The following is a 13,183-nucleotide window of genomic DNA, read 5'->3' on the forward strand; positions in this document are numbered from 1 at the left end:
ATTGTATATATATGCATGTATACAAGTATGTATTTATGATTGTATGTATATAATCATGCTCAACTTTAGCTATCTAAGGGCTAGGCTTTGGCCCAACCCGAAAAATAAAAAAAAAAGCATTAACTTTTGAGCCTTAGCTTAGGCCTAAGTTGAGGATTGAAAGTCAAAGCTAGCCTATCAAAGATTACAAGCTAGGTCAATTCGAGCTAAGGTTCAAAGTAACGACACGTATCGGCCCGTATCAACTGATACCTATCGTGCCAATGGCTTCCCGATATGCCCCTCCAGGGGTTGTATCGGGTCAGACCATGGTTCAGAGGATAGTCAGGCCTCAAACCGACCCCTATGAACCGGTTTTGAAAAAAATAAATATAACTTAAAAAAAGTACCGATACAGGCTGATATGTCTGGCGTGTTGGCCTGTGTCAATACTTTGAACCTTGATTTGAGCTCATGTTGAGGCCTCCTAATTTGCCTCCTGTGGACCATTGACCAAATATTTTAAGTTAGTTTATTTTTTAATTCTATTTCTATCATTAATAAAATAACTTCTATCTATCACACTTATTTTTGTTTAATATGATGAATATATAATATTAGATATGCACACAAATGTTCTTTTTTACAAAATTTCTATGTTTTTAATAATTTTTGTATCTCTATCTTTTTAAATTTTTATTATGTATTTATGATATCATGGGTTGATCCATTTGACCTAAAAGGTTGAACCATTGGCCCACCACTTGAATAGGAAAATGAGATCGTTTTTAGTTCAGTTTTAAAATTTGTATTTCATTTCTATCGAATAAAAATAATTTTATTTAGCATTACTTAATTCTTGTTATTTGATATGATAAATAAATCATATTAGAGATGTGCCTAAATTTTTTCACAATTTTTTATAATTTTTGTAATATTTATATTTATATTTTATTTTTAAGTTTTTATATTTAACTATAAATGAGAACATTGGTTGGCCCATTTTATGTGGATGGTTGAACTATTTACTTTCCACCCAGGCAAAATGGTGGTTTATTTAATTATTTTTCATGTTAGTTTTGAGCATAGGTTTTACATTATTAAAGATATTGGATATAGATTTAATTTGTAGAATGTGAGTCAATGCCTTAATAAGAGGAATTTAATGAAGTGGAAATTAATCGTACTTTAAATTACAATTTTTTTGCCCACACAATAAAAGAGGGATTAAATTCATAAATAGGGGCATTTTAGACAAAAAAAAGTCCATAAAACTCATTTTATTAAATATTTCCTTAAATAGAAGATTTAATAAAAGAATATGGGAGTTAATACCTTAAATATAGGACTTAATGATGAGGAATATAATGAATTTAATAAAAATAGTAGTTCAAATTATGTTTTTTGCTTTATGATATAAGGAGATTAAGTTAAAAGAAAGGGTATTTTAGTCAAAAAAATCCAGAATCTACACCTCAGTCACACTTTTAATAGTAGCATAGATAGATAAGATATAGATATAGATATATATTAGCATTAATATATCTCATCATTTACATTTATTTGTGCCTTTTTATTGTATATATTGCTTTAATACAAAGAAAATGTGAGTTAAGAGATTTTGAACTTATGTCATTTATTTAAAAAACTTAAAACTAACCATCTATCCACCATATGCAAATATAATAATATTTGTAAAATATATTAACAATCTATCCAGTTTGACTAAGATTGAACCTCTTACCCATGGCCCTCTCCCTTTTCCAGATTTATGCCTAGTCCAGTTCTTTGAGCATTAGTTCTTATAAAAAATGTAGACTTGGTCAAATTAACTAGAAGTACATATATTATATCTTATAGTATATGATATTTATTGTTTTGAATTTATTTTGATGTAAATTTCTTAAAAAATTTACTACTTTTAATTATTTTGTTTTTCGCACTTTTGACTTGAATAAGTTAAGTAGTTGACCAGATGGTTGAACTTCAACCCTTTGCTCAACTGAACCAAATTGCTTAACAGGGGAGGGGAATTATACTATGTATGTTTATTTCTAAGTACAGATGGTACTGTCTTCTTCAATTGAATGGGTGATCCGTTTGATAACAGCTGAAGTGGCTGAACTGAAAAGTTTATTTCTTTCTTTTTTTGTGAATAAGTTTTCAAGGAGGTGGTGAATTCCTTAATGGTTGAAGCTGAAATTGGGCAGATTACTATGTCTTTGAATATTTTATTATTTAATTATATTATCCACTGAAAGATAGCAATGAGTTGTTCAGTTCAGCAATTTCAGCCATCATCAAACAAATGCCTACGGTATCGACTGCCTGAACTGAGTGACATACAGATAACCTGCCTTAGTGAATAAGTCATAGTTGAATGACATACAGATTGGAGTAGAAAGATGATGATGATGGATTGATCTCTGACATGCCCCCTCATATTTGAAGTGTGATTGTGTGAATAAGCATAGGCCCACCCATTCCTTATGCTAAAACTTATTTAATTATAATGGGAATAAGAAGGATTGAACACTAGACCACTTAGTCAAAATGGCACTAATACTATCTTGAAGAACCATTTAACCTAAAAACTTGTGAATATTTATGAGAGATCCTTGAATAGGTGGATATTCTCTAACAGGCACAGACTTTCAGAAAACATTGCTCGTATTGTTTGGGTGGGCCTAGAATGAGGAGCATCTGCTAAATGCTGAATAGAAAGAATTGCATAAGTCAGACAAATCAATAGAAGGGTAATCTACTCTTTACTTGTGAATATTTGCATAACTTCAAATTAGTCTTCTTTGAGAACTTTGAAGTTTGAACCATTTGGTAGCCTATAGCTGATGGTGATGAACTGATCCGACTTTAGAACAACCTTCGATGATAATTCTGCCATAGCTGTCACTACTTTTCCTGTATTCTTTTTTATTATTATGATCAGTTATACAAGAAGAACAACTTTAATAATTCAGTTTTAATTTGTGAGTAGGGTTTCATTTTCTTTTGTTATTTTCTGGGTATCGACATGCACCAAAATTGATTATCCACCATAATAAAAGTAGAACAAATGCATGCATTTAGTTAGAGATGGGGAAGAAATTGATGAGAGGATTTCACAAATGATACCTAGCATTATATTTGATATTTATTTTGAGGGTAAAATTGTTAGCTAGAGAAAATTAATTATAAGAGAAACAATTATTTATTATATATACTAATAAATAAGGTGGTAAAATTGTTCAATGATAGCATTATATTCAGGCCTTTAGGTCATGGTGACTCTATGCATGGCAGCTGAATTGAACGCAGTACTACGTACAACGGCTGAGCATGCTCAAAGTATTGATAGGTATATATATATATGGTATCTTATTGTATGATACGTTTCGGTTTTCAGGATCATGAGTTTAAACGTTCATGGCCATCCTAACTATAAATCATGTGAATGATTAAACTAAAAACGTCAAAAAAAATAGAATGTTATATCTGATAGGGCTGGCAGATTTTATCCCAATCCATCTGATTCACCCACTCCAAAACCCAACCACACCCACTCATTCTAATGACGGGTCAATATGGGTTGAATGATTCATTAGTATCAGGGGAAAAGGGTCAGGGTGGGGTTGGGTCGAGGGTTATCCATTGACCCTAATTTTAGACTCAATTTTTTCTTTTCTCTTTAGGACTTCTCTCAAATCGCTATGCAGGCTTCAAAACCAACAACGATCACTTCCATCGCCATTGTTCTCACTATTTAGGCTCATTCAAGTCACTGTTTCTTTCTCAATGTGATGTTTCTCACTGCCGCCATTCTCGCCTCCATCAACAATGACATCGATCTGTTGACATAATCTCGGATCAGTGGCAAAATGAAGGGTGTGGAATGCTGTTCCAAGCTTTCTGCCGGCGTTCCTTCTCCCCAATCCTTGAATCAACAACATTGATGTTACCTTGTTTTAATAGATTGATGTTGATCATGGTGGAACAGAAGAGAAGATCAATGTTGATGATTGAACGGAAAAAGGGAGGAGAAACAGGGGGCAAACAAGATGATGCCGACGAGTGAGACGGGACCATTTGATCCAGGATACACCGTCACAGCCAATTTTTTTTTAGATTTTTTTATCATTTTGTATATTTTATGTATTTTTTAGATTTTTTGATATATCATTTTAGTTGAAATATATAATGAAGAGCAGATAGATCTTTATTTTCTGTAATTTTTCTTTTATTCTAATATTTGGTTGAAATATATATAAGTATAATCATTTTTCTGTAATTTTTTCTATTATTACCTGAAATATATCATTTCTGGAGATTTTTATTATCATTTTCAGTATTTTGTTTTTGTGATTATTTTTTTTAGTTGAAATATATACATTTTTGAAATGTATTATTTAATTTATTATTCTGCAATTTCTGATTTTTTTGGCTGAAAAATATTTTTTTTTTGAAAATTTTTATCATTTATGTGTTTTCAGTATTTCTTATCAATTTGTGTACTTATGAAATTTTTGAACTTTCCTGTAATATTTTGTATTTTTATCATTTTCATCAATTGTTTTGTATTTTCTTCAATTTTCTATGCTTTTTACAATTTATCTTTTATACTTTTATTTATTTATTTATTATTTTCTATTTTTTTCTAAAATTTCTGATGTTTTACAAGGAATATATATCTTTTTGAAATTTATTGTGTTTTTATGCATTTTTATGAAAAAAATGAATTTTTATGTTTTTGCAGTTGAAATATATAGTTGTATGTTTTTATGTAATTAAAATATAGAAAGGTTAAAAAAATATATCTAATTTAAATAATTGAATTAGAGGGTGAAATGGGTGGGTTAGGGTGGGTCAGGGCCAGAGTGGATAATAAATAGGTTAGTGGGTCAATATGAGTGGGTTGGTACTCAACCCACCCACCCCCAATTTCAAAAAAAAAATAGAAAATAATAGCAAAATCCAAAATTTGAAAACCCTAGATATACAATGCATAATCCAAAGTATCCATATTTTATGGGTATTATGAAAACAGAAACAACTAGCATAACAGCAAAGTTGTATTATTTTTGCTGACATTGCATTTGTTTTTGTGGTTTCAAAAACAAACACGCCCTTAGAGTTTGGATCATGGGATTGACCAAATCACTACTTAATGTGGGGAATCTATTGGTGGAAGGAGACACGAGGATAATAATGGGATGGCTAAAAAGAAAAAGAAAAAAAAAAACACTACTCAATAATTATGTACATAAATTGGATGAGTAAAATTGACTTCTGAGCTGATTTTGTGTATATATGAAGACTAATTAACTATATTTTATCAACACAAAAAAATAGAAAAACACACCAATACTTTCTTTCTTTTCTTTTGTTTTTCTGTTATGGCATTTAATAGCATTAGCTTGAATTGTCAAATGCTAAATGAGATGATCATTACGATGCATTTTGGAATTAGTGAAAAACGTTATCGGTGTAAAAGTATATCGATGACATTTTACACTTGACCATGAAAGTGATCGTTGCTTTTTGAAAAATGTGATGGATAAAGAATGTAAAGTTTTATATCGATAAAATCGATGTAAAACTTTACATTTGATAGATTTTATATCGATTATCAACGTAAAATTCCACTCCATCCAAACATACACAACTGAACTAAAATATATGAAATTAACTTTTACACCGATTTCAAACATAACCTTAGAGATAAAATATTATGATGTGAAAACCACAGGGTCCTTGAAAAATGCTCTATATGTATATAGACATATATAAAGGCACAAACTAATATGTATATATGCATAAGATTCCTAATCAGGTCATATGAGGCTAATGTGACCAATCTGACCAGAAGTCCTGAAGGCAGACAAACTCTGGACTCTCCTTGCATTCAATTCTCAATCCGCATCATTCCTTTACCTACCCAACTTGTGTTGGTATTTTTCTCCCATTGATGTAAACCATTCATTGTTTTTCAAAGAAAAAGAGATTTTCTGGACACATGGCAAGGATCCCGTGAGTCTCTTTCAGGTTCTGATCTATTCTGTCAGATGGAAGGTTCCTACCTAGCTAGGTCAATTAGGCTTTTTTTTTTAATGATTCAACCAGGAAATGAAAACATCTGGGAATAAATTTGACCACTTCTTATTAGAAGAAAGAACATCAATTTAATCAATTTTCAACAAATTAAAGAAAACCAACATGTAAAAATAAATTAATACCTGGTTTTCTGAATGTACGTAAGAAAATGATGTTTAGATGGAATTTTTCTTAGAATTCATTTGACGTTCAAACCTAAGTATTTTTCTTTTTCAGTTCAGTGTTAATCAAACCTAATAAGTCTACTTACTAAAATAATTGTTAATAAACCCTAGGAAAAACTGTTGGGGTCTTTTTCCTGCGTCCAAGCTATCTGTATTGTTAATTCTCTAAAAAAGTAATTAAAATTTGTCTTTATAACATTAGTCTCAGTAAAATCTAAATCCCAGTCATGCTACAAAATTCAGCAAATCGAGACCTAATTATGAAGAATTGGTAATAATTATAATGAGTATTTTTTGACAATAAAAAACTAAAACGATGCATGGTGTCTATGTTGCACAAAAGAACTCTTGTCTGCCACAACATTAGCAAATGGGTATTTTGTCAATTAAAATTTTAAAGATTGCAATGGTGGGTTGGGTGTTACTATGGAAAATTTTGAAAAAATAAATAAATAAATAAATAAAAGACCCTTAAAAGGTATTATTTTTAAATGCTTTTGAAATGTGAATGTAGTTAAATAAATTTAAACAAATATAAATATAAATTACAATTATTTATTTAATAAAAAAAAAAAAGCTCACTAGTCACTACCCAGTTGGCCCTAGCTATATACATTCAGGGTCTTGGGAGAGGAAGACTAGATATAGACCTAATTTAATACAGCTATATACTTGAACCTGCATTATCATGCTTGTCAGGATGAGGTTTTTATTAGTATTAAAAAGAAAGATAAAAATCAAATTTAATATAGTTAATAATTTTTTGATAAATCAAATTTAATCAATTATATAATTTACTTATTACAATGCACACCATAAACTTCAACTGCTCATTGAAAAAAACATAAACTTTACTTGTTAATAATTTTAAATTTTACTGAAACCATCTAGCTAGCCAGCCTGAAGAATAAAAGAAATTACTTCATATATCAGAAAATCATGCTTACGAAATAAATCGTCATTGCCATCGTCATCATCATCATTATTATGTGTGAAGTATATATGTACATATGCATGTGGGTGCATGTATGATCGAAAAACACAAATTGAGTAGTAAGAATTGTAAGCAAAAACATATGGTGATTTAAACAATGCCGCCCATTGATGGAACGTTTGCTTCCCACATGTTATAGCACGTCGGTACATATAGGACATACCAAACAGGTCATGTAATGAAGTATCATAACAAGATGAGGATGGCTCTCCATCACTGGGGCTCCCTGTAAGAGATCTTTCCATATCATAAACAGCTTGATATACATACATCTTTATAAAGCTCTGTCAAATTATTGAACCTCACTTCATATCCCTACATAAATAGCTTAAGTGATGGATATGATATGAATTAAAAGATTTAGGCTTTTATGTTTGTTGTCTTCATTTCTTCAAACCTAAGTCAATAGTAAAACAATACATACTTCACTTTTTCTTTTTCTTGGGGAGTGATGTCAGCTATTTCTTTCATTCACAGGGACATAGAGACATACAACTATGCAATACCCACATCAAAACCTAATAAGGATATATGGGTCAATATATATATATATATATATATATATAAAGAGAGATCCCACTGACCTGGGATTGATAGACATCTTCATCCTCCCAACCCCCTATATATCCCCTAGTTTGCCTAGCAAAAAAAGTGACTGAATGAGTTAAAAGAGAACATTAATTATCAGGAACCCCTGGGTCCTCATAGTAGATTGATAGCAAGCCCACGTGATGTTTTCTTGGTATTAGTGATGCTTAGTTAAGTGAGAAGGTGGAGATGTAATGGAAGCTAGCAATAGGTGTTCCAACAAAAAACATGTATATGATCCATGGAGAAAAGACATAAACTTACAGTTGTACTTATGTTTTCAACTTTTCAAACTGGAAGTAGTGCAAGTTCAGGCACTTGAAGCAACTTGGAGAAAAAAAAAAGTAGCAGATTTTGTGTCATCAGGGATCTGAGATGTACATCAAATGCCTTTGACAGGTTTGAGTTTGTGGTGGTGGGGAAGATACATAGATGGGTTATGTAGAGGGAGGGCTCTGTGTGGTTTTATCAAACACATGGTGACTCATGTGCTTTGCTTTCCTTTTTGTGTACATCTGGTTTCTTTTGCTGCTTGTCTTGTTGGTTCAAGTCCTTGAAGTAGGATTGTTCTGATTTCTGAGTAAGAAGTGGAATTGATGATTTACCAAAACAAAAAAAAAAAAAAACAAAAAAAAGTTAGGAGAAGATATAGAGAAAGAAGTAGGAATCTTTGGTTTTCTGGATTTATGCTATCAGTTTGCAATTATATGATGGGAGTATATATGGGAAGGTTGGATTTCTCTTTCACTCAAAAATGAATTTGGGAAGTTTGAAATCAAAGTGAGGATTTTTGTGGATGCAAGGAGTTTGGGCAATACTGACAGAAGCTCTGGAAAAGATGTGTGGTTCATCCATGCATTTATTTCTTTCAACTTAACAAAAGGTTATTCATCCCTAGCCATAGCCAGAGATGGTGATGACCCTATAAACTGCCATAAAGGCCAAAAGTAGTTGATGTGATCATTTGATTGCAACCGTCTCAGTCTATAATAAACTGAAAGTCTCCGGTTTGATTGTGGGTGATGCAATTTGGTTGGCCCAAAATATCCGGTTCAAGCCGGAGTATCATCATATGGTTGGAAAAGGGTTTTAGTTTTGAGCTCAAGTCTGTAGCCTAGTTGGTTTTGTGTTTTGTTATACATAAGTATACAACTCATTCTTACATAAAAAATAAGGTAATTTAGTTTTTTTTCTAAATTAACCAGCTTGATTATGCCAAAAGTTGAATGTTCAGATGTTATTGATTTCAATTATTTACTCTTTACCCATAATTTACAGAAAATTCTTTGGAGTTTCATGTGCAGGGCAATAAAAAACTTAGTCTCTCTCTCTCTGATATATTATATAGCAATGAATAGTATGTCACCTTTTGAGTTGTTCATTAATGCTGCATGATACCTGTGGTTATTATACTCGGAACAAGGAGAAGAATTAGAAGAAAAGGAAATGTAGTAGGATGAATATGGGCCCAACCCACCACTAAGTCATTGATCTAGAATATTGGATCAGTGGGCCCTCTCTTCATAAAAATTTGATGGGGAAAACTAGAAAATGATTTGAGAAGCCCACCCATCAAGTGAACTGTAAGAATTTATGAGTTGGTGGACCACATGTGTGGTTCATTCATTTGAAGATGATGCACCTCAGGAAACATCAAACAGTTTTCAAAGAAGTAAATAGTCCTTACAAAATTTTGAAGAAAAAAAAATCATTTCTAACACTCTAGATAATACTAAAATGTGGGTTTAGGGGAGAGAGAGAGAGTCTTTCATTAAAATAAAATCTTTATTTAGATCCAATCATTGAATTATTGTACAAAACTTTGTAATCTAAAAACTAGAAAAAGCCTCATCTTCCTAAATACACAAAATGCCCAATCTTTTTCAAAACTTGGGCTTTTGGGAGAGGGCTGATCTCTGATTCTCTGTGCTATCTGTCTTTTTTTTTCCTTCTTTTTACATTATTATTATACACGATTGACCGATCTCTGTCAAGGAACCCATATGGACGGATCGATCTGTCGCCAGCCATGAGAAAAGAAAGAGAAAACAATGAAAAGCATGAAGAAACTAATTGGTGTATGGGATGGAATATTAGTGAACAATTCAGGATTTAAAACTGTGAAATGCATCTCCTATGGCAGGCTGTTGTGTGTTTCTTCTGCTTTGTTTCCTCCTTCCACACTTTGCCAATATCTTGTGCTATCTTCACTGCATCAGAAGATGCACCAGAGAGCCCTCTCCTTGTGAACCCAACTGCATAAAGCCCTGCCTTGCCTTTCCACCCATTTGGAAATGGAGTGTTTGGAAGCCCATTCTTGGAGAAGAATTCGCTCTCCTGTCATAACACAAATATTGAAAGCAACTTCAGTCCATTTGTCCACTTCTAGTCTCAGAAAAGAAATTTTCTAATTAAAACCCAGAAGAAACTTCTGAAACTCTTTATATATATATATATATATATTTTTTTTTTTCTTTCTAACTGCCTAAGAACTCTTCACTTTTTCTGAGCATCAAAACAACCCAAAAACTAGAAAGAATCTAATAACAGAAATCTGACTTCCAGAGCTGTCAAACACATCTAAAAATAGAAAAGAAAATAAGAATATCTTCTCACCTGAAGCCAAGAAGGGACGTTGCTGCGGTACCCAGTTGCCAGAACAACCGAATCAACATCAAGTTTTTCTCCATCGACAAGCTCCACACTATCACGATTGAACCTTTTGATTCCAGCGACGATATTAATGTCACCGGATTTGATCTTCGACAGTGCACCAATATCCAAAACAGGGGTCTTTCCAGCAGAGTTCTTGAGCTGTAAAGGACCCACTAAAGGTCGTTTCAGCCCGTATTTCTCAATGTTTCCAAGCACTAACCATGCCAGAATCAACAACAGTTTATCAACCAGCCACAGAGGCAACCATTTCATCATCAGAACCGCCAATTCGAATGTTGATTTCCCGAGAACCTCCCTCGGCAAGACATGAACCTGTGGATTGAAGTCAAATTCATCATCGGTTAGAAACAAGTGTTTGAATTGAACAAGATCAGTGGAAGGGAGTGAGTGATATGTCATGGATTACTCACCGAGCTTCGGACCACCATGGATGGGAAGGCCTCGTGGTTGCAGAGATCAAGAGAGAGTTCCATGCCGGAATTGCCACACCCAACAACTAGTACTCGCTTTCCACGGTAGTCCTCGCCGGACCTGTAATGACAGGCGTGAATGACATTGCCCCTGAATTCAGATAGGCCTTCAATCTCAGGCATCACAGCCTCGGCATTCTCCCCTGTCGCCACAACGAGCCAGCGGCAAATGTACTCAAACTCAGAGCGAGCGCCACTGCTGGCGGAAACAGTCTTGACCCTCCACAATCCCAAGGTCTCATCATACTTAGCAGACTGCACACACTCATTGAATCGTGGGTTGATCTCAAAGCGCTTAGCATACGACTCTAGGTACTCGATGAACTGCTTCTTGGTTGGATATTCAGGGAAGTCCTCTGGGAATGGGACCTTGGGAAGTTGACAGAACTGCTTGGGAAGGTGAAGCTTGAGGCGATCATAGGTTCGCTTTTGCCAGAGAGAGGCAATGCAGTCAGCCCTCTCGACAACTACAAAGGGGACACCCTGTTCTTTCAGGCAGGCGCCGACTGCAAGTCCAGAGGGTCCGGCGCCTACGATAACCGGACCGTTCACCCAGACGCACCGGCGAGAGAAGAAGTCTTCGAAGTCGGAGACACGAAACATTTTCAATGATTTGATAGTAGTAGAGGCTGAGGAATGCAACGGAATTCTGTGAAAAAGTGATCAACGATCAGTTTGAGTCTGAGAGAGCAGTTGGAGGAGCAGAAGTGGCAGTTGTTCAGAAGAGGCAAGATAGAGTGAGAATTGGGTTGGTTGGTTATGTTTGTTTGGTAAGTCAGAGAGAAGAGAGTTGAGTTTGTAATTGGAATGTGGAGGGAGGGAGGCGATAGGTGGTATAAATAGTGGAGCTGAGTTGAGCTGTTGGTATCAATGAATTAATGTGGGGTCCTTTTTCTGTTTCTACTGGTAGGACCTCTGAGAGAGAGAGATCTGAAATTTTGAGTGGATTCAGAGCCGCCTTCTTATTTTATCAAAGGATGGATATAAATATCTATTATTGTTTTATTATTAACACTCTTTATCCCTTCTTTCACAAAATTTGCTAACTATAGGTAGAAATCAAGAGAGAGAGAGAGAGATTATTTTGGGCACATCCCATTTCTGATAGAGGCATGCCCAAAAACACTTGTAACTTTTATCAGGAATTTTTAACATTTAATGTCTTTTTACTAGGGTTTGCTTGATCTCTCAAAAAAAGGCGGGAGGGGAATTGCCCAAATCAATCCCCAAAAGATTATAAATTCCCTCACAAATATAGTTAATTGAACCCATGCATAAGCTTCTTCTTTACTATAATTCCTTGGATAAAAAAGTAATAAACATAAAAATTCAGATAATTTAATTATATTATAGACTACGCGTATTCACTTAAATCCATGATTTCACCAAATCCCAAAATTGGTTGGTATTTGGACCCCAAAACAAGCGGCTAAGAATAAATAGATTTTGAGTTATATAAATCCTATACAAACTCCTTAACTGCCATCTGTCCTATGTTTATAAGATAGAGACCAACCCCTAAATGTGTCCAAATTAAGACATTTCTTACATCAAAAAATCAGTTTAGTTAATCACATGATTTACAACCATATATGCTTTGTCGATAGTGTTTACAACTTCAATATATATAGAATATTTTTATTTCCCCAATAAATACTTCAAAATAAAGAGTTGTAAACTTGCAATCGTTTACATGTGTTGATTATATATTTATACACACAACCTCCTAGGAGTATCTGATGGTCCAAATCTGAAACAGTGGGTTGTAATTGATTTCTTATTAGGATATATATATATATATATTATTTTTTTCTATTTTTTACAAAATATTGAGGAAGCATTTAATAACTGCTTTTTCAATAATATATGGAAAAGGGTTCTTCTTTTTTTTTTTTTCGTATTGTAGAAATTATAGTATGAGATCATTTATGTGTATATACGCATAGGCATGGGTACCAATTTTTTGAGTGAAGTGTAGTAGATAGATGGAAGTGGAACATTAGAGTCCGAATCTCCTGCTCACAATAACTTTGCCTATGTCTACCCACGTGTCATTGCAGCCACACATAAAGAACATCTCATCCTCCTAAATAGTATTATGCATGGGGTAGTGTGTTGTGGGTAAGCTTGGGCAGAGTTATTGTGAGCAAGAGATTCAGAGTCAGAATATTGATATCAATCCAGCTTTCTAACACTTCTCCAAC

General features: G+C 33.6%; 1 protein-coding gene across 2 annotated transcripts; it reads right to left on the reverse strand.

Moving 5' to 3' along the window:
- Positions 1 to 9,599: 9,599 nt before the first annotated feature.
- LOC148878601 (putative indole-3-pyruvate monooxygenase YUCCA5) lies at positions 9,600 to 11,790 on the reverse strand. Of its 2 annotated transcripts, XM_088965381.1 has the most exons (4): positions 10,920 to 11,712; positions 10,450 to 10,821; positions 9,963 to 10,170; positions 9,662 to 9,850 (listed from the first exon to the last, which is right to left on the reverse strand). In XM_088965381.1, exons 1-4 carry the CDS (start codon positions 11,580 to 11,582, stop codon positions 9,789 to 9,791), a joined length of 1,305 nt encoding a protein of 434 aa, XP_088821507.1. In that variant the 5' UTR covers positions 11,583 to 11,712; the 3' UTR covers positions 9,662 to 9,788. The 2 variants fall into 2 exon arrangements, with proteins under 2 accessions (XP_088821506.1, XP_088821507.1); XM_088965380.1 differs by having other exon boundaries at positions 9,600 to 10,170; positions 10,920 to 11,790.
- Positions 11,791 to 13,183: the final 1,393 nt, after the last annotated feature.

The sequence above is a fragment of the Nelumbo lutea genome, chromosome 1 (genome assembly GCF_056320005.1).
Source record: "Nelumbo lutea isolate HS-2025 chromosome 1, American lotus-T2T, whole genome shotgun sequence".
In the NCBI taxonomy this organism is placed as follows: Eukaryota; Viridiplantae; Streptophyta; class Magnoliopsida; order Proteales; family Nelumbonaceae; genus Nelumbo; species Nelumbo lutea.